General features: G+C 37.7%; 1 protein-coding gene across 30 annotated transcripts in view; it reads left to right on the top strand.

Moving 5' to 3' along the window:
• DOCK10 (dedicator of cytokinesis 10) overlaps window positions 1–21,885 on the top strand; it is a 263,891-nt gene that overhangs the window by 166,892 nt on the left and 75,114 nt on the right. For all 30 annotated transcript variants that reach the window (XM_070619963.1, XM_070619973.1, XM_070619968.1 and 27 more), the window contains exons 12-19: window positions 5,963–6,184; window positions 6,373–6,495; window positions 7,690–7,772; window positions 12,516–12,638; window positions 14,980–15,059; window positions 16,880–17,067; window positions 17,565–17,630; window positions 19,343–19,435. In XM_070619963.1, the coding sequence (XP_070476064.1) occupies window positions 5,963–6,184; window positions 6,373–6,495; window positions 7,690–7,772; window positions 12,516–12,638; window positions 14,980–15,059; window positions 16,880–17,067; window positions 17,565–17,630; window positions 19,343–19,435 (978 nt within the window). The remainder of the gene's footprint in view (window positions 1–5,962; window positions 6,185–6,372; window positions 6,496–7,689; window positions 7,773–12,515; window positions 12,639–14,979; window positions 15,060–16,879; window positions 17,068–17,564; window positions 17,631–19,342; window positions 19,436–21,885) is intronic.

Raw genomic sequence — 21,885 nt, 5'->3', positions numbered from 1 at the left:
TTAAAGTATGTCACCAGTAAGAATCTTCCCCCAAAATGAAACCTCCTCTCATTTTATAACTGTAGCTTTGAGCTAAGTATGAGAGTAAGAGCGAAAGTAGTTGAAGTCACGTTTATTCATTGTGCAGCAAATGTTTCTTCACTGCGCCTCCTAGGAGCCAGACTCGTTCTAGGTACTGCAGAAACAGCAGTGAACACATAAGAAGGTTTCTGGCCTCTTGAAGGTTAGATTCTTTTTGGAAAGGACAGAGAGTAAATAACAAAACAAAGAAATTAACAAGATAATTGCACGTTGTGCAAAGTTCTTTAAAACAAATCAATCTAGAGAGATGCAATCCAAAGGAAGTGGGAGAGGGCTCATTTTAGATGGGGTGGTCACGGGGGGCCTCTCCGAGGAGGAGACATTTGAACAGAGATCTAAAGGCTGGGAAGGATGAAAGTAAGGGGAAAACCTTCCAGACAGAAGAAAGAGCAAGTGTGGGTGCTCTGAGACAGGTAAGTCTGGAAAGTTCTAGGAGCTGGAAGGAGATAGCGAGGGGAAGGGCAGACCAAGATGAGGTGAGAGAACAGTACGAGGTGAGGTTACATAAGGTCTGTAAGCTGTAACGAAGAGTTTGGATTTATCCTAAGTGTGAGTGGAGGCTATTTAAGGGTTTAAAGCACTTTAAATGGTGTGAGCCGGGGGTCTGCCTCGTGGCATAGTGGTTAAGTTCACACACTCCGCTTTGGCGGCCCGGGTGTGCAGTTCAGATTCCAAGCATGGACCTAGCACCACTCATCAAGCCACGCTGTGGCAGCATCCCACATAAAATAGAGGAAGACGGGCACAGATGTGAGCTCAGTGACAATCTTCCTCAAGCAAAAAGAGGAAGATTGGCAACATGTTAGCTCAGGGACAATCTTCCTCACACACACACAAAAAAATGCTGTGATCGAATTTGTGTTTTTAAAACATCCCATTAAAAGAAGGGATGGAGGAAACAAGAGTTGACCAGGGAGAGCAGTGAGGAGGCTGCCACCATAGTTTGTTGCATGGTTTGGACAAGGGCTGGCAAGGATGAAGAAGAGAAGTGGATGGATTTGACTGATGTTTGTAAATTGAGTTGATACTTTTTTCTGATACATTGGATATACAGAATAAGGGGAAGGGAAATCTCAAGGATGAATCCTTGGTTTTTGCTTTGAACACTTCTATGCATGGCGGTGCCATTTACTAAGAGGATAAGACTGGAGGAAGGACACATTTGGGGATACAGGTCAGAAGGTCCTTTACGGACATGTTAAGCTTAATAGGCCTCCTAGATATCCAAATAGACATGCCCATTGGGCACATTCAAATACAAGTTTAGAACTCAAGGGGGTAGCATGAATGGAGAGATATATTTGGAAGTCTGTTCCAGGCAGGAGCTAGAGGGAACCATCTAGGAATTTCTATAGGGAGGAGGCCAGGAACCAAACATTTAAAGAGAAATGACCAAAGAAGACTAAGAATGAATGACCATTGAATAGAGATAAACTAGGAAAGAGTGGGTCATGATGCCAGGAGAGAAAGGGTCAGCTGTGTGGAATGGTGCTGAGAACCTGAGTAACATGAAGCCAGAGAGGAGCCCAATAGATATGGCAACATAGAGGATGTCGGTGACTATAACAGGAGAAATTTCCATGGAGTAAAAAAGTGTTAGGAGAAGTAATCACAACATGTTTCCACTTAGGATCTTTAAAAACCACTAGAAACTTGGTTCTTGAAACTATTTGGAAATATCAGGAAAATTTAACCCAAATGGTAATGTCACTAATCATTTTGTTAAATAAAAATAAATGCTTTTTTTGACCAGGCTCATCCTTAAGTGTGATTAAAAAATCCAATTTAGAAAGTGAAACTCAAAGATAATGGGCTATTCTTTCCAATGCCAGGGGCATATGACTCCTTCCACGTGGATTCCTTTCTTTGTAATAAAACCCATATTCAGAAGCTAAAGGTTTGTATTTGGGCCAATCTCGCCAAGCAAGAGAACAAGCCCAAATTCCGAGAGCAGCTTTAGGATGCCCTTCCTTATCTGTCAGGCCAGAGGGATGAGTTGATTCGGAGGAGTGTCTTTATGTCTCTATTGTTTTAAATTTATTTTACAGTTGATACCAAGGTTAGAAAACTAGGAAATTACTTTTCAAAAAATAATTTCATTGCCCTTATAAACAATAATATAAAAAACTAATAAAGCAGCCTCACTTGAACTCAACAGCATTTCTTATGTAATGGCATTGTTTTTAAAAATCTTTGTATATTTATTCAATGACACTTTGATTAACGTAGCTATTTTTAAACTCATCATTTTTAATTCAGCGAGCATGTTTTTAAATTAATTGAAATATTTCTCCAAGTTGTTGAAGAGCCAACTACTGCATTTAATGAACGGCTTCTCAAAAGATTCCCGAGAAGAACTTTTTCATGATGAGGAAACAATATTTGACAGCATGTAATTTTTGTAGTCAGTCAATTGAAAACCAAATTCAAGTTGATGGTTTAGTATAAAATATTTCTTTGAAAATAGGAATCGATTCCAAAAATCGGAACTAATAAAGCTGCTTCACAGCAGAGCTACATTTAAAATTTCATGTGCTTGAACTTTTTTTTAAGAAAAGTACAGAATTTTAAGCATAAGAAACCTATGACTTAATTTGTTAGGCTTTGAAGATGCTTTATTAAACAAATCCTTATTGAAAAGCCAGTGATTGAAAAAGTAAGATTTGACATTTAGGTTGAAAAGGTGGATTGAAAGAAATAAATGAATCTCCATATGAGCTTTAATTTCTGATGGATATAAAAGTAGGTAATTTATTTCCATTCACTAAGCAGAAATGAAAATCAAAATGCAACAATTCATGAAAAATAATAAGGATTTTTTTCCTTTGACCTTCAATGTGTTTTGAGTTCCTACCTGAGTTATTTTCATGTACTTTTTCCATTTTTCAACTCTTGGCAGACTCCCGCTACCACAAACAAAGAGTTTTTCTAAACTAAATTAAATTGGTAAAATATGAGACGTTTGCTTTTAATTGCCTTATTTAAAAAAAAATAATTGTTTCATTTTATATGTATAATTATATTTCTAACAGTAAGGGAGCTGGCAAGTATTTCTAATATTAAGGAATTAAACTAATACCCCATTATAAGCTAGCCATATTACTACATTTCAAAGAACACAGGATACCTATTAAACCTTCAGCAACATCCACAGCATGAGGAGTCTGTACGCTGATGAATTGCAGCATCATGTGGTTTTTGTATTACAACCTGCTCGTCCACAGAATACTGGCAGACAAGAGGCAGCAATTCAAAATTAAGGAGCATAAACAAAAGCAAAAATGTTGTTTTCTGTAAGCACATTCCATCTTTAGAAGCCTGTAGTTAATTACATATATATGTAATTACATATATGCATGTATATAATTATTCATGTGTATATATGTATATATAATATGTATATAATCACAAATACATGTATTATTTATTTCAGTCCTTGCTTTATTTAATCTTTGTTGCATTTGACGTTTTGCTGGTTGAAAATTCCTTCTTTCTTGAATCTTTCTTCTTCAGTTTCTGGGACACTGGCAGCATTTACAAATTTTTGTCGGTTTCTTTTTTTAAATCTCTCTGCACGCCCCAATCTCCTTTGTATGCTGTTTTCCCTACTCCCATCTCTATCGTTTGCATGCTGATATTTCCCAGGATGCCGTTCTGATTCCCTTCTCTTTATCTCACGGCTTAAACAGGAACCCACATGCGAAAATCTGCCAGGTTCAGATCTCCAGCCCAGTTTCCTAGACTGGGCTCAAAACTCATATATCCAACTGCCACTGGAATGTCCTTGAGATGACTCTCTATGTACCATCCAGAATTCATCTTTGTATCTTTAACCTATATATTAGTGAATGACATTGTCATCCGCTTAGCTTCCTATATCCCCAAATCTGGGAATTTTCTTTTATTCAGGCCCCTGGGACCGCCTCTCTCCAATGGATTTGCAAGCCCTTTGGTTGTATCTCCCTAATATTTCTCAAATGCATCTCCTACAAACACATTATTTTTGCCTCCACTCTGATCTCACTCTAATTGCTCTAATCCTGTGTTCTTTCATGTCCTTATGTCTCTGCACCTGTCACTCAAGCTACCTAGAAGCCCCTTCTAGGCTCTTGTTTACCAAATTCCTACTTTTCCTTTAAAATTCAAGAAACTTTCCGTTTTCTTCCCATCTTCCATTACCTTCCCACTTTCTCCTTCTTTCACATCTCTCCTTTCCTTCCTGGCATGATGGCAAGAGGTTAAGGAAGCGGTCACACCGAGGCTTGGAGTTAGGTGAGCACCCAAGAAGTCCAGATGTGGGGGGAGAAAGCCATGTGGAGGCCTAGAGGTGGCATGCCCGTGGATTTATCAGGATATAGAGCACTATGCAGGGCAGTGCAGGGGAGGCAATAAGAGAAAATGGCTAATATGGTTGGGAGACTGATTACTTTGAACCAGTAAGTAAACTGATTGAACAAATAAGTAAATAGACTAACGATAATGACAGCCAGATTTTTCACTATTGGAAGAAATGCTTACAAATATGAAGAGGAGAAAGGCTAGAAAGACTCCTTCAGGATTTAGATTGGAAATGGAGGTATCAACATGAACTCATGAATTTTTAATAAATATTCATGTACAGGTAGAGATAAAGGAATCATTGTAGGTATATTACATGTATGTATATATGCATATATGTGTCTGTGTTTGTCCCAGTAACACTGAGCATAATGAGCACCCAGATTTTGGTTTCCAAATGTCGCTTTCACTAAAAGGGACCAGGAGAAATTGGAAAAATGGCTGGGGCATGGAAAGAATGAGATGATCCTAGAACATCTTGTTGGGTAAGGAAGTGCTCAACAAATGAGAGACTCTTGCCATAAAGACACAGGAGCTACCTTGAAGGGTGTGCCCCTAGCCAAATCTGGGACAATTTGAGCATCACTACAAATAATGATAGTAAGAGTCTGAAATCTATTGAATAAAATAGTAATCCATGAATCTATGCTTGTATAAATAAATGTATAAATAAATACTTGAGTAAATAAATGACAGAGAAGGGAAAGTCGTCATTACAGTTGAATACCAACTAATAGATGTAGAAAGAATGATGGAACTGGAAAATCACCGTTGGTAGCCACCATAGTGGTAGTTGAGTTATCAATGGTGGGAGTTATCGATGGTGGATTGAGTTTGATGAGTAGCAGAACATTGGGGTAATCTCAGAATATCTCTCCAGAAAGGCTAACCACTTGCCTAAGGGAAAATGGTGACTTTATAGTGGAGAAGACTGACAGATACCTTTATACCAGAATCTTAAGGTTAACATTACAGGTGGTGAGACCGTTGGCTGTGTGTGCTCTTGATATAATGAACTATGAAAATCTAACATCAGTCTGGGGTATTACTGCCCAAAAAGCATGACCTGAGTTTGATCATGAGGAAACAGGAAGGAGACTGATGTGGCAGGTATTTTCTGAGAGTGGAGGGGAAATAAGGAGAAGGTTTGTAAGGCTAACTCCTGCGTGTAATACAAAATATGAAAAGGGATACTTGGCAGGAAAACAAGAATGAAGAAACCAGTGAAATACACTACTGGGATCTGAGCCGCCTGCTGGAGGAAAGGATTCTGGGAACTTTCTTATAAATAGTATATTTTATATACTTAATATATATGTTACAAATACATAAGTAAATATATATAACATGTAATATAATATAGATTGTATTATAATATATAACATATTTATTACATATATTATAATATTACCATAAATGGAAGTATTACACTATATATAAATAGTGGTATTTATCTACTGCTTTATTAAATAATGTACTAAAGAGGCTAGTGCATGTGTAATGATTTTGTGTCAAAACCATCAATTCTTTCTTTTTCCTGCAGATTGAGCCTTTTTTTTTGAGCGTGGCACTTTATGACCTCAGAGACAGCAGGAAGATTTCTGCTGATTTCCACGTGGATCTGAACCACGCTGCTGTCAGGCAGATGCTCTCAGGAGCTTCCGTGGCTTTGGGAAATGGAAACATTGACACTGTCACTCCAAGACAATCAGATGAACCTCACGTCAAGGGATTTCCAGAAGAGTGGCTAAAATTTCCAAAGCAGGTTGCGCTTTTGTTTACTCTTGAGGGGATGGAAATGCTTGTTCTTTTGTTCTTACCAATAGATGACATAAGATGAGCAGTTTCCCAAAAAAAAATTCCCTTAAAGCTGTCCTTTAAAAAAAGTGCAATTTTGTAAATGTCTTCAGTGTGGCGTCCTAGATGCTTATCAGCTGTTTTCTTTGTACATAGGCTATATTTTCTGTAAGCAATCCACATTCTGAAATTGTTTTGGTGGCCAAAATCGAAAAAGTACTAATGGGAAACATTGCAAGTGCTGCTGAACCTTATATTAAGAATCCAGATTCCAACAAGGTAAATGCATAATCTTTGTCAGAAATAATTTTTTAATTGCTTTCAACAAATAAAATCACACTGCCTTGTTAATGATCAAGTTTGATAAATGTGAGTCTTGAAATATTAGTGAAATGAATATCCATCGGGAAGTTGTAGAGTATATTTCTTGGCTTATGTTTTTTGACCCAGCAATGGCTGACTGCTAAGAATCTATTGGTAGAAATAAATTTAAATTTAGATAAAGCTTTAACTCCAAGGATCAAAGTGTTAACAATAAAGAAAAGTTAGGATTAATCTGACTGAAAACAGGAGAATACAGTTTACTAAGAAATTGGCAATGCTGATAGATAATTTTATATCAAATTATAATAACACGTAAGTGAAGAAAGAAAGAAGAAAGGAAATACCCTAAGTCCTTTGAATGGTGGGACTACGGGAAACTTTTTCTGCTTTCTTTTTTCTATTACCATGTTATCTTTAATAATTGAATATTAGTGTTTAATAGAAAAGAAATATAAAAAGTCTATATTTTTCACACAAAGGAAATATATTGGAAAAATGGCAAAACAATTGACTTTGAGAATGTGTGACAGTGTAGGGCAGTATTTAACATATTTATGAGAGTCCTTTAATTCAGAGTTTGGCAAACTGCGATGTGCAGGCCAAATCGAGCCTGCTCCCTGTTTTTGTAAATAAAGTTTTATTGGAACACGGTCACACTCACTCGTTTATGGATTGTGTATGGCTGCTTTCCTGCTACGATGACAGAATTGAGAAGCTGCAGCAGAGAACACACAGCCCGCAAAGTTCGATATATTTACTGTATGACCCTTGACGGAACAAGTTTGCTGACCTCTGCCATAATGAATAAAAGGAAATATAGGACAGACTGTGAATGTAAATTTAACAGAACTTCCCATTCAATATTTTAGGGTCTTTTAAGTCAGAAACAAAGAAAAAAGTTGGTATTCCAAAACAAGGGTATTTTCTACATTTGAAATTTCCAAACTAAAAAGAAAGAAAAATGCTGTATAGTAGTCTGAACACAGAAGGTATCGTCTGGCTCTTTATGAGATAGAATCTGTGGGCCAGTGAGGCAGAATTCCACTGTGTTCCAATAGAAGATAACATCAAAATGGATTTATTAGTATTTTACAAGGACAATTTGTAGAGCAATGTTCTAAACAATATTTATATTTATTTTTTCCTTAGTATGCACAAAAGATACTAAAATCCAACAGGCAGTTCTGCAGCAAGTTGGGGAAATACCGCATGCCATTTGCTTGGGCGACAAGGTAGGTTGACAACTGCAACCAACAGAATAGAAATGCCTTTATAGTCTGAACACCTCTGGTGACCTGTTATTTCTAATATACCAACACCTGGCAAAATGCTAATATGTTCATCTTCATAAACACCTTGAGCTCCCCAGAAACATGTTTTTACAAGACAGTTTAGCAAGACAGCTCATAATAGACTTGGGGCCATGACGTGTACAGTGTGTACATGACCAGGTACACTAGGGGTTCTTGGTAGGATCAAATCAAAGTCATAACTTGTTTATTAGGTATGTTTGACTTAACAAATGCTTGGCATTATATCAGTCCTGAGAGTTGGGTGTGCCTAAAATTCAGATAGTTTCTATGATTTCTTATGCAGCTGCATGTTTTCATGTGTGCATAAAGCACAGGTCTATATATGGAGGTCCAAATGAAACCATCAAATTGATCATTTAAACCCTCTTTGATTTTGATACTGATTAGCATAGCCAAATTTATCAGTACCAATTGACTCTCTGATAGAAATGCTGCGTTATGTGGACACTGTTGGTGGAATCATCCATCTGGACATATAACTTCTGCATAAAGAACAAAAATTGCTTCTCAGATCTGTTTAAACATCAATTACTATTGTCCTCCTCAATCTCTTTGCATCTTTCTTAGTGTGAGAATTTCTTAAAGGAGGGAGAGACTGGCTTAGACATGCTGGAAAAGGTCAGCAAGGTACAAAGCAAATGAACTAATGAAGATAAATTAGTGCTACAAAAAAGACAGCCTATTAAGTATTCATTTGAATGTGAGTAACCTTCAATGCAAATAACTTTAAAATCCAGAAGGAAGGGCGAACTGGTTAGTTTATGCCATTTTCCCGTCTCACAGTATCCAGTGTCTCCAATCTCACAGTCCCCATCTACAGAATGAAGGTGACAACACCTGCCTTGTGGACAGTCTCAAGTGCAAAGCATCTGTCGTAAAATAGATCATAAATGTCACTATATCTCCCTTTTAATCTCTCTCCCTAAAGGGGCAACTAATGCCGGGATATTCTGCATGAAAAAGATATTATTTGGATATGCTGAACCCTTTATGATGAATTTAGTTGTTTTGTTCCTCATAAGTTTCAAGAGAAAGGATAACTAGTTAGAATTCGCTGGTCAAACTTTTTCCTGTTAAGTTTGCTCAATTCTCACAAGAAAGCCAGTTGGAGCAAGTAGAGGCAAAATGCCCCGTAGCAAAAGAGAAATATTCCAATATAGAAAATATGACAATGGTATACACATTTTCTCTTTAAATATCCAACATTATTCTGAGGTTTTAGAAGCAGGCATTCTGGAGCCAGAGCTGGGTTTGAAATCTTAACTCTATTTCCTCGCCAAGTGAACTTAGGCAAGTACTGATAGTCTGTCTTTACCTCAGTTTTTTTAAATGTACAAAAGAGGAATGATAATACCTAATTTTCTGTTGCAGGGACTAATGAGCACAGATAGGTACCCAATCAAAGGTAGCCATACTGAGTGAGCCCTGATGGTCTAGTGGTTAGAGTTCAGCACTCCCACTTCAGCAGCCCAGGTTCGTTTCCTGGCCATAGAACCACACCACCCGTCTGTCAGTTGCCATGTTGTGGTGGTGGCTCACATAGAAGAACTAGAAGGACTTGCAGCTAGGATATAACCCATGCACTGGGGGCACTTTGGGGAGAAAAAAACATACCTTGAAAAAAAATTTTAAAAGATAATCGTTCTTGGAAGTCATTATTTTAATATGATTATTAAGTCAACTGTGGAGATCATAGTTACCTCAAGAAGTCTTCCTTTCTGGTAAATTTTAGGCAGTGAAGAATAATGTGGGGAAAAGAAATAAAAAAGTTACCCACTATTGAGCAGTAAGGAAAAGAAGTAACAATCCTACTTTGAAGTTGTCTAGTAAAACATATTGGAAGACAGATAGATGAAGTTTCAAGAGAGGCCGACAATATTACCAACTATTGAAGTAATTATGTCCAGGATGGCAAAGCCGACAAAACCACGAGCTCATGCTACATTAATGCCTAATTAGTGGTTTGGTTGCAGGTTAAGAAACAGTATACACCACCAATTTGGGTACATAAATGTATCATTTACATTTACATAAGCATCTCTAGCAACTGAGAAAAATGGTTAGCATACGGTTCTAAAGATTTCATGTTAGACCACTTGGAATATCCAACCACAAAAATACGTACAAGATCCAACCAAAGGAGATTTTAATTTCCCCTGCACAATGTAGAAACTGCTTCAAATAAATGTCAACTGAATCAGAGGAAGGCTTTTTGTTACTCGTGTCATTTTGACCTAAGCCAGCCTGCCAACATATTTCAATGCCTTATTGATACTGCTGGTTCTCTGGCTACTTTTCCTTTCTATTATATTTTCTAGATTGCAGTTTGTTTCATAATATTTTGAGTGTACCCTAAAACACTTCAGCCCTTAAAATCAACTACCATTAAAAAGCATACAATTGATCATTTAGCTTGTGACCATATTTTTACCCAGATCCAGTCCTCCCACTCACTGCAACATACACAGATGCTCATCACTGTGAACATTTTCTCTGAAATTAATTTGGTGCGTGTTCTTCTTTTTGGCACCAACTGTCGTACCGTTGTACAGCACAAAAGGTTCTCCTTGGGATAGATAAAGAGAACACGTTCAGATGGCTCCATAGGGTGTTTTACACTCATTGACGCAGGAGGAAGTTGACCCTTACAAATGCTGTTAAATGGAACTCTGTCCACGCATATCATCCCAGAATCGTATGTGCCTAAATCCGGGCCAGGACTCTTTTTTATTTGTTTTACTCTCTCATGTGACATTCTAAATGGGCCAGAACACAACACTGGGTTTTCTTTAAAGTTAAACAGACTAAAATAAAAATTTCTTTCTTATATACGTATGTTTTTAGAAAGTACTCAGTGCAACAACAACATCCCCAACAAATGGTTGTCCAACCTCTGACTCCTTACAGTGCATTCCACAGTGGTTCCTTCTGTCTGTCTTTTTATAGCTCCAATGATTACACAATTCATTTTTTAAAAAGATTTCTACACTGCTTGACAACGACTTTTATGTCTTATCTTCCAGAGCCACAAAAATTATGCCCTGTTCTTTCTATACATCATGGCTATGCGTGCTTCTTATGAACGAAGCTCTCAGGGACTCCTAGGCTTCTTTCTCTTATGGCTAAACACGCATTTCCTTCAATCATACCCCAGATGTCATGATTCTGAAACCCTCACGACGGTGGATCATTGCTCCACCGTGGCAGTTGGAACTAGGCACAATGTCCCAGCCATCCTGCAACCATCTGTGTCAATGAGTCAGTTCTCTGATCTTTTGCCAGTTAGCATATTTATCGAGCAAGGACAGAGTGGATGGCGCTGTCAACAGTACTTCTCCATGGTACTCTGCTCCTCATTCTCTTTACAATGTGTCCAATGTGAGTGAGCTATTTCCAGGGCAGAGCTGTGGATAAGAGTGAAAACAAGTTATATAACTCACATCTATTGATATATTTGAAGTGCCTGGTTAATAACAAAAAAACTACTGCTCAAGCTCAGCCTAACTTCCTCCCATGTTGGGAAATATGTCATATTGGTTTCACCCTGTGAAGCACTCAAACAAAAGCCCTGTATAATACTTAAGTAAAAATAACATTCAAGTTAAATATTTTCATTCTGCTTCCCCAGTGCTATCTGATAGGGGAGCTTTTTTCCCCTCCCTTTCAGGGAAAAATGAGGAGAAAGATCGAAAGAGTCCAAAAATATCATTCTGATAAATTCCTGGCCCATTTTCCACGTTATTTGACACTAAAGCTCTATGATCAGATGTCTATTTAAATGGCCATTACATCCTGTGTATTGAAATCCTTAGTTAATTTAAAGAGAAATAAAATAGTCTAGTCCTTAAGTTAGAAGAAAGAAAAATTCAGCATTTCTCTAACATTAACAAAAAATCAATTATCTGTGGGTCTAATTTTTCTTTGATAGGCAGAGAGCCCAATGAATTATGAGGAAGAAAAACTGACATTAAGCATGTTATATATACTTGCTTGTTTGTTAGCAAGTATTGCCTGACATTGCTATATTATTTGTAGGAAAACAATTAATGTATTTTAAGTAAATCTGCATAGTTCCAATGAATTGGGTCAAGGAAGGAAATAAATGGCTCAGGTTCATGGTGTTCTCTTTATTTAATACAAAATTCTGACTCAAGCGTTCTCCATTTTATCTTTGCCTCTGTCCTAAAATGTAGGACAGGGCACATTTATCGCCATAAACATGTTTCAAGATTCTGGACCTCTACACCCACATACACAACCTTATCCCTTTTCCACTACTCGTAAATTCTGATGGCACCCCTCAAATTTGAAGTGACTCTGACTTTCCCAGGAAATAATGAAAAAGGAGTAACACGTGTTCCTATCCCTCTCCACTCTCCTAATACTGCCAGGTTTTGGTATGTTACTAACTCAGAAATAAATGTAGTTGTAACATGGGCTCCTGTCACTTTAGATACCGAGTTGAAAATAAGAAATGAAAGATATCAAATATACTGTGTAAATGAAACTTCTAAGAAGTTTTCTTGTCTTTTCATTTTATAAATTCCTGCATGGAGTTTCTTCCATTATAAATGGGGAATTGAATCATTTTAGTCACCTTAAAAACACAACCCCTTAGACAATATCCAAGTACCAACCTGAATAAATATTATTTTCTTTCAGATCAGTATTTAAGGACAGCCAGGGAAATGTGGACAGAGACTCAAGATTTTCACCGTTGTATAGACAAGAAAGTAGCAAGATTTCAACGGAGGACCTTCTGAAACTAGTGTCAGATTACAGAAGGTAGGATTTTTGGGATACTCTTGAAATTAACATAAATCAGCTACATTGCTACTATTGATTTGTTATCTCTGCATAAATAATTCTTGGTTACTTGATTCTCAAATGTCCAATCTCCTCCAGAAATAGATGCTTTGCAGATGACTTCACATACACCCAAATGACATCACAAGAGTAAACTTGCCAGAATTATATGGAAGGAGTGTGAGATATTAAACTACGTCAATTATCTATTGCTGTGTAACAGATCGCCCCAAAAATTAGTGGCTTAAAAGAACGACATCACTTATTTTATTCTTGAGTCCATAATTTGAGCACAGCTAGGTGAGGAGAGCTTGTCTCTTTTGCCCATGGCTTCGGCTGGGGGAGGTCAACCGGAGCCAGAGGATCCACATTCAAGATGCCTCATTTAATGACTGGCAGGTTGGTACTGGTTGACTGGGAGCTCAGCTGGAGCTGTAGGCTAGAGACCTTCGTTCTTCTCCATGGGAGCCTCTCCATAAGATACTATGGCTCCCTCATGACATGGTGGCTAGCTTCTAAGAGTAAGGGTCCCAGGGGACAGAAAATGATCATTGCTAGTTCCTTAAGACCAGGGCCTGGAAACTGTCACAGCACCATTTCTGCCAGCATATACTGTGAAGTTGTCACAAAGCCTAGATTCAGAAGACGGGGACATAGACACCTGCAAATAGGAGGTGTATTAAGGAATTTTAGAACTATGTTTTGAAACTCTGCAAAATTATTTCCTGTGAATACAGTAATTCATAATATTTCTGTCATTCAGATGCTTTTAGAAAAGATGATGGAAGTTAGTGATAAAAGAAGAAAAACATAAGAGCCACAACAATTTTTAAATGAATCACCATACATTCAACATCTGATAGTGATAAGATCTTTCATGACAAGCAACTTGTCTTAAACTGTTAATCTCCCACTACACACAGGATTCTTGGGCCCTTTGCCCCTTCCTCAAATGTTAACTCTCTGCCTCTCCCATCTAAGAATCAACAATCTCCTTGACCACTCCTTACATGGGGAGACTCTCCCTTGATTTCATCAAACTTTCTGGTCAGAACTCCTACCGTAGTCTCCCCCAAGGCTAACACAGCCACCAAGTGGAAATTACAGATGCTTTTCCTATTTATGTTTTTGCTGGTGTACTAAAGGATGAAAAGCTGTAATGCTGAGCAGAAGAGAATGGGAAAAGGTTTTGGGGTAATCTGATATAAACAGAAGAAGACCACACTCTCACAAAACCCATGTCATCAGTGTATAGCAAAGAAAATTATCTCTATGGCACATAGAGAGCATCTAGAATACCCGATGCTGTACTGGTGAGACATTAAATTATTTCACGAATGCTTTACATTTTAGGACAGTTATTCTTGGTAGTGTGCTGGTAATTGACCCACTAGGGAGAAAAAACTGATTTGTACTGATGGCCAATTTCTATGCTGTAAATTCTCCTACCATTGCTGATTTCAAGCTACCAATAGGGTAACAAACATGGAGTTTGGAAGAAATGTGCACACCTTGAAATTATATAATTTCATTTTCAATAATGGCTGTGTTTAATGGTAGCAAAATAACTGAAAAATTTAACAATCAGCTACCACAAGCTGGGAAGAGCTGGCTGTAACTCACCCCTAGAATTATTCCACCTTTCAGAGTAGATTTCCTGAGAGGGGTAACCCTTGAAATTGTTATCAGCCACTTTCCCCTTCCTATAAAGGAAGATGGTCAAGAAGGTTTTAGTAGAGAGGGAGGGAAGGAAATGCAATGACTCAAGAATTAGAGTGAGCAGGGATAGGTAGACAAGGGGCGTCTGCATACATTTACAAGGGAAGGAGGGAGCAGAAGAACCAAGAACACGGAAAGGCTCCTTGTCCTTGATTGTTGGTGAAGAGGGAAAAAGCAGACTGTCCGCTTAGCAGGTGTAACAAAAACCAGCCTTGCTCTCGAAACTTCTTAAAACTCCTCATGAAAGCGAATCACGTAAACCAGTTCAAATGCTACTACTTTTTGTTACCAAAAACTATATATTCACTATTGTACTTCTTTGGCCATTTATATAAATGTTGTCTAAAGTAGGTGCAAATAAATTTAAAACATTCTTCAGAATATCTGTAACTTCATTTTTATTTTTATTTGCAACATCACATAAATTTTGGTTTTCAAAATAAAGCTAGCTAAATGAAATCATTCACAAGATTGTTTATAGTTCTCCTGTTTACTCTTATCAAAGCTCAGAATTACAGTTACTATTTTTTCTTGACAACTAGAATAATTCATTTTGTGTGTGTGTGTGTGTGTGTGTGTCTCCACCGGCATACTTTCACAGGGCTGACAGAATAAGCAAAACACAGACGATCCCTGGAAGCCTGGATATAGCTGTTGACAACATTCCTTTGGAGCATCCAAGTATGATGATGATGTCATAGTTTGCTCAGAGAGTTTTGAATATTTAATGGTTTTTTGGTTGGTTGGTTGGTTGGATAGTTGGTTGGTTACAAAGATTTGTTTGGGTTTTTTTTCTCAAAGTTTGGGATAAATGGAATTCATCATCCTTAGAAATTTGGGACTTCTTATTTCTCCATTAAGACAGACTATAAGTATTGTAGGATAGGAACTATATTCGGGGTAATCTAATGTTTATCTAGTGTGCACCATGCACCCAGCTAGGTATTAGATTACATCATTTAATCCTCAAAACCCTGGAAGGTTGCAAATGAAGACCAGGTCAGATAGATTTGATAAACCAATATCCCATAATAGGAGAATTTATATTCTATTCGGTTCCTCTGGCTCAAAATACAGGACGGCTTCTCCCACGCTATGTTGCCATGGGGTAACTCTGAACACCGTGCATAGCCACCCAAGTGGCCATGCAGTAATTATAACCGGACGATTTTTAGACTCTGTTATTACACAGAGAATACATATCTTTTTCAGAATATGGCCAAAAGTCCTATTTATGTCAGTGAAAATTTTAATTTCAGAAACTGCTTTTATTAACTTAAAAATAAAATTTCCAGAACTTATTTCTTAAGTGGTGACATTGGTTTATTTTGTTTTATTGCCTCTGATTATGCCCTTTAGTGGCTTTCTCAGTGATGCAAAGAAGGAATAAAGGCATCCTAAAATGAACTACAAATCGGGAGAGGATTATTACCACAGGATATTGTAATTACCATTAGCACTATTAAGTTTTTCGTTCTTATAATTTTTCCACAAATAATTGTAATATGAAATAAAATAAGCATTCTAACTTAAGCCATGGCTCCAAATCACTTTTGTATTGATTGGCGTGAAAAAGCAGGGGATAAACTCTTTCCTCTACCTGATTTGTGGGATGTGGCTTTTATTACATGTGGAAGAGAAAAATAACAAAAGAGAAAGTTAAAATATGCTCTTGCAAAGAACTGTAGGACATTAGAGAAATTTGAACATATAATAAAAATATCATAATTGATCTTTTTTTAAACCTGTAATCTGATTCCCAAGCATATTTACCTAATAATTTTGCTTTTTTGAGCACAGAAAGATTCCAGTTGGAATAAAGGAAGGTAGAAGGCCTTGCTTGCTTTCGGTACCACAGCTTCAGCCTCCGAACTATTTAGTGACAGAAGTTTTGATTTATAAATTCCTAATGGTCTTTTTTTTCTTTAGGCTGTTCCTACAAGGTTAGATTTTAAAAGATTGTAAAAGCTGAAGAGAAAAATAAAATAAATTGTATCTAATAATGAAGAGGGAGCTTCAGGCTGAGGTTGTGAAATCGTTCCGTAGGGAAAAATTACTATTAATCCAGTTGGTGCGATCAGTAATAGACCCTTTGGACAAAATTTTGTTCTATCATATATCAATATTTGTATTATTTTTATAGTGTTATAGTAAAAGTCAGTGAGTTAATCCTTATCTTATAATACCTAATTAGTATGCTTAGAGGATCATTAACTAAATTTAATTTTTATATGAAATTTTATACAAAAAGAAGATAGTTATAAATCCATCCAAAAGATTTATCAGTTTTTTTGAGACATCAGTTTTGACATTAGAAATATAGCTTGATTATCTATCATGCCTACCTCCTACAAATTTGTCATGCTAGCATAATTTAACATAAATTGGTATACAAGTATGGAATTTCTCTTTTGAGTGGGTTCATTTTAAAATATGTTAACTATTGTTCCCTTGAAAGCAATCATATTCAATGACAAACTCTTATTTTCTGATTTTTAAAGACTGTGTAACGTCGTCCTTTATTCCTGTCAAGCCTTTTAATGTGGCGGCTCAATCAGAACCCACAGTGGAGGTGGAAGAATTTGTTTACGACTCAACAAAGTATTGCCGACCTTATAGAGTATACAAAAATCAAATTTACATTTACCCCAAGCACCTCAAGTTTGATAGCCAGAAATGTTTCAACAAGGTATGGTATGTTTCTGAGATACCATCCTCTCTCTCCACCCTATTTAGATCATATTAAGATGACTTCTCAAGCCCAAATACAACTTACTATAAGCCAACCCTTTGGAATAGAAAACTATTTGAAGAAAATGTTTAATAAGGGGTAGTAATGAGTTTCACCTTAAAAGTTTTAAGGATACATGGGTTTGTGAAATATTAATAATCCTTTCTGAAATCAGCCCTAAATAATTTTGTTCTAGATCTTTTATTTAGTTGCTTAAGATACTCTGAAAATAGCACACCTACCCCTTTTCAATATGAGTTTTTTCTTCCCTTTTAAAACATCTCTCTAAATCCTTCTGCCATTTCTGAGCACTACGGATAATGTCACAGGAAAGTGTTGGGTATTCTACATGTTTCAGATTGAATTAGAAGCTACTTATTTTAGGCACTTGGATTGGTTTTTGGTGTTATTTAACAGGAAATGACAATTTCCGTTTTCCCTCGCTGTAATTTCAGGCACGAAATATAACCGTGTGCATTGAATTCAAAAATTCCGATGAGGAAGGTGCCAAGCCGGTGAAGGTGAGCCAAGTCCTCAAAAGGACACAGCATAAAGGGGGATGGCAGCTGATAGCTTCTCTCTGCCACTGAGGGGCTTTTTATTCGACTGAGGTTGAAAGATGAGCAATTCAATACATTTGTTCTAGATTTCCTAAAATGCACCTGATGTAATAGCCATCATGAGGTAGATCTATTAGAAATGCCAGTCTCATGCCTCTGCTTAGCTTTTCATGATTTGGAAAAAAAGAAACCATTCTGGTGTGAAATAAATGCAAAGATTCCCCTCTGGAAGGCTTTGCCCTTTTCAAAGATTAGCCCGCCTCTCAATTCAGCACGCTTGATTTGAAATGCCACGCCCAGCTGCCCTTCGTGTGGCCTGTGCAGAGGGCGCTGCATTCTGGCCTAATGGCTAACGCAGAGGGCCCATGGGATGCTCACATTTATGGATGGTACGTGTGGCCAACTGCCTGAAGAGCTGGAAAATGGCTCTGGGAAGTCCCTCCCGGTTGTTGATCACATGATTTAATAAGATCAATAAAACTATGGCATTTATATGAATGGTGCTGTTTTAACCTATAAAACTGCAACGGGATGCCATTTTTCAGAGTTCACATTTGATATATGCTGTTTTTATTTTAGGGACTTCAAATAACTTAAAGTAACCTATAAAAATAGACAAGAAAATTATTTTTAGTGGGCCTGCAGCCAGATCTTCCCAGTTTCAGTGAATCAGAGGAATGAGATAGTAAAGGACAAAACTAATTTCTAAGTAACCCTCACAATTATCTGAGAGAATCACTTAGAGCACTCTGTCAGGTACAAATTGTGTTCTCTGTGCCAAGAAGTTTTGTAGCATTCTTCAGAAGACTGATAATCAGTTCAAGTGGTGGAATGAATCACGTGGTGGAGAAAGAGTTCTTTAAAATAGTCTTGAGCCACTCAGTATCCACACGTTCCAAGCTCCACAATGACATTAGCATCAGCAGAGAAAAAATAATGTGAAATGGAATTATCCAGAAAACAAAGGGAATGACCAGATGGCAAACCCCAGGCCTGCTGGAGCAGTGTGTATGGGGAAAATTCTAGAGAAGAGGGACCATGATAGGTGTGTGAATCCTCTGTTTCAATGCCTTCTAAAGCATCACACAGAGATACAGCAGACTCCAGAATAGGGAGCCTGAGCCTTAGGCTGTCTCATATATCACAACCTCTGGCCTGATTAGGGGCTGGGACAGAATAGTAATACAATATGGTGGAGCCTGGAACCAGGCCTATCCTTCCAGTTCGGCATTCTTGCTTGGGGGCTGGCATGTCAGGGGCTGGAGTCCAACCAAGCCTTGTAGTCACCAGGACTGGGTGCCTTGAACTCTAGACCAGAGCTGGATACCATGGGCCTTGAGGAGGCCATCCTGCAGAAATCAGAATTGAACAAATTAGCTCTCTCCTAGTAATCAAAAGGTTGGTAGTGAACTGATTCAGGTGTTCAGCATTGATGTAATATCTACATGATGAATTAAAGCCTTCAAATTTTCTTCAGCAGTGCCCCATTGTATAATAAATATAGCGCAGTAGGTCAAAGAAGTCCAAGGTTAATTAGATGTCAGCTAAGCCTTGCAAGTTATCACAAAATTCGTCTTTGTCCCAGGATTGGTAACTGGAGAGTTGTGGCCTTTTTTGTGCTCAGGGTCCATTTCAGACACTCATAATTGTTCAACTGATAACTTTTTAAACAGTGTATTTATGGAAAACCTGGAGGGCCCCTCTTCACCTCAGCCGCCTATACAGCAGTTCTGCACCATTCCCAGAATCCGGATTTCTCAGATGAGGTAAGGGCCAGCCCTCCACTGCCCCCAGCAGCTCCTAAAAAGATGGGTGTGTGGGTCAGATAATGCATGACGATAAACATTCTCTCTAGCACGCCTCAGACTAAAGACATGCCTTGGCAGGTGTTTACTTAACCACGATTTAGAAACTGTATTAATTGACGATTGCTCCAGGAGTATGTTGCACAATCATATATTTCAGCACAGAATTACCCTTTCAAAATGTGATGTTTTTATGGTATCGTTATTTTCAAGAGAGACTAATTTTTTCTTTTATTCTACTGGTCAGTATCATAAAAATTGCATTAGATAGCTTTTACCAATCAATAACAGCATTTCTTGTTGTAACAGAAAGAACAAAGGAGTGGATAAACTATGAGTTAACACTATTGCTTATAACCTGTGTGAACTTGAGTGAACTTGGGCCCCCTCATCTCTAAACATGGCATGGAGCAAGACCTGCCCTGGCCAGCCCTCAAGGCTCTCTTATTATGGGCCAGGCACATACTCCATATATACATCATCTCTGTTTATCCCCAGAATTCTCCAGAGACACAGAGCCAATAGGGGATAGAGATAGAGACAGAGACAGAGATAGAGATAGAGGTAGGGGTAGAGATAGAGATAAAGATATAGGCAAGGGACAGATGATAGATAGAGATAGAGATGTAGACGTAGACACAGAACAGGTGTACACATAGACATAGACATAGATATAGATACAGGTAAGGGACAGATACAGATATAGATGTAGATATAGATTTAGACGTAGATGTAGATATAGATGCAGATATAGATTTAGACGTAGATGTAGATATAGATGCAGATATAGATGTAGACAGATTTAGACATAGATGTAGATATAGATGCAGATATAGATTTAGACGTAGATGTAGATATAGATGCAGATATAGATTTAGACGTAGATATAGATGCAGATATAGATTTAGACATAGATGTAGATATAGATGTAGACAGATTTAGACATAGATGTAGATATAGATGCAGATATAGATTTAGACGTAGATGTAGATATAGATGCAGTTATAGATTTAGACGTAGATGTAGATATAGATGCAGTTATAGATTTAGACGTAGATGTAGATATAGATTCAGTTATAGATTTAGACGTAGATGTAGATATAGATGCAGATATAGATTTAGATGTAGATGTAGATATAGATGCAGATATAGATTTAGACGTAGATGTAGATATAGATGCAGATATAGATTTAGACGTAGATGTAGATATAGATGCAGTTATAGATTTAGACGTAGATGTAGATATAGATGCAGATATAGATTTAGACGTAGATGTAGATATAGATGCAGATATAGATTTAGACGTAGATGTAGATAGAGATGCAGATATAGATTTAGACGTAGATGTAGATATAGATGCAGTTATAGATTTAGACGTAGATGTAGATAGAGATGCAGATGTATATTTAGACATAGATGTAGATATAGATTTAGACGTAGATGTAGACGTAGATTTATTATAAGGTATTGGCTTACATCATTATGGAGCCTGAGAAGTTCCACAATCTGCCTTTGGCAAGTTGGAGACTGGGGAAAGCCAGTGGTATAATTTGAAGGCCTGAGACACAGAGAGCCTGTGGTATAGATTCCAGTCCGGGTCTGAAGTCCTGAGAACCAGGAGCACCAAGGGCAGGAGGCCAATGTTCCAGCTCAAGCAATCAGGCGGAGAGGGAATTCAACCTTCCTCTGCGTTTTTGTTCTTTTCAGGCTCTCAATGAATTGGATGAGACCCACCCCCACTGGGGAGGGCCATCTGCTTTACTCAGTCCACCAGTTCAAATGCTAATCTCTTCCAGAAACACCCTCACAGACACACCCAGAAATCATGTTTAATCAGCTATCTGGACATCCCATGGCCCCGTCAAGTTGACACATAAAGTTAACCATCACACCTTCCTATTTGATGGGTGAGGAAACTGAGGCTCAGACAAGTAACTTTGCCAAGGGCATGTAACTAATAAACGACAGTCAGAATTCAAACCAGGCCATGTGCCTCCAGAGCCTGAAGCTTCACCACTGTGCTATAACACGTTAAAAACCTCACTGGGTCAATGGTAAATTACTACACTCATTTTAGCTTGTATTATAAACAGCTTCAGAGACACAAGTTTCAGTGATTAAATTTAATTTCTAACCTTGGAGTGAAGGTCTGAACTAATGCCACCTGATGATATGATACCTGGAATTAAGAATATCACATGTTTTGTATTAGTTTCCTATTGCTGTTATAACAAATTACCACAATTTAGTAGCCTAAACACCACACACTCATTATCTTACTGTTCTGGAGGTCAGAATTTTGAAATGGGTCTCACAGGGCTGACGTCAAGGTGTCCACAGGCCTGCATTCCTTCTGGCGGTCCTAGGGGAGAACCCTATCCTTGCCTTGCCTTTTCCGGCCCCTAAGAGGC

Source organism: Equus przewalskii, chromosome 5 (genome assembly GCF_037783145.1).
Source record: "Equus przewalskii isolate Varuska chromosome 5, EquPr2, whole genome shotgun sequence".
NCBI classification, from domain to species: Eukaryota; Metazoa; Chordata; class Mammalia; order Perissodactyla; family Equidae; genus Equus; species Equus przewalskii.
This window is presented reverse-complemented; position numbering and strand designations above follow the sequence as displayed.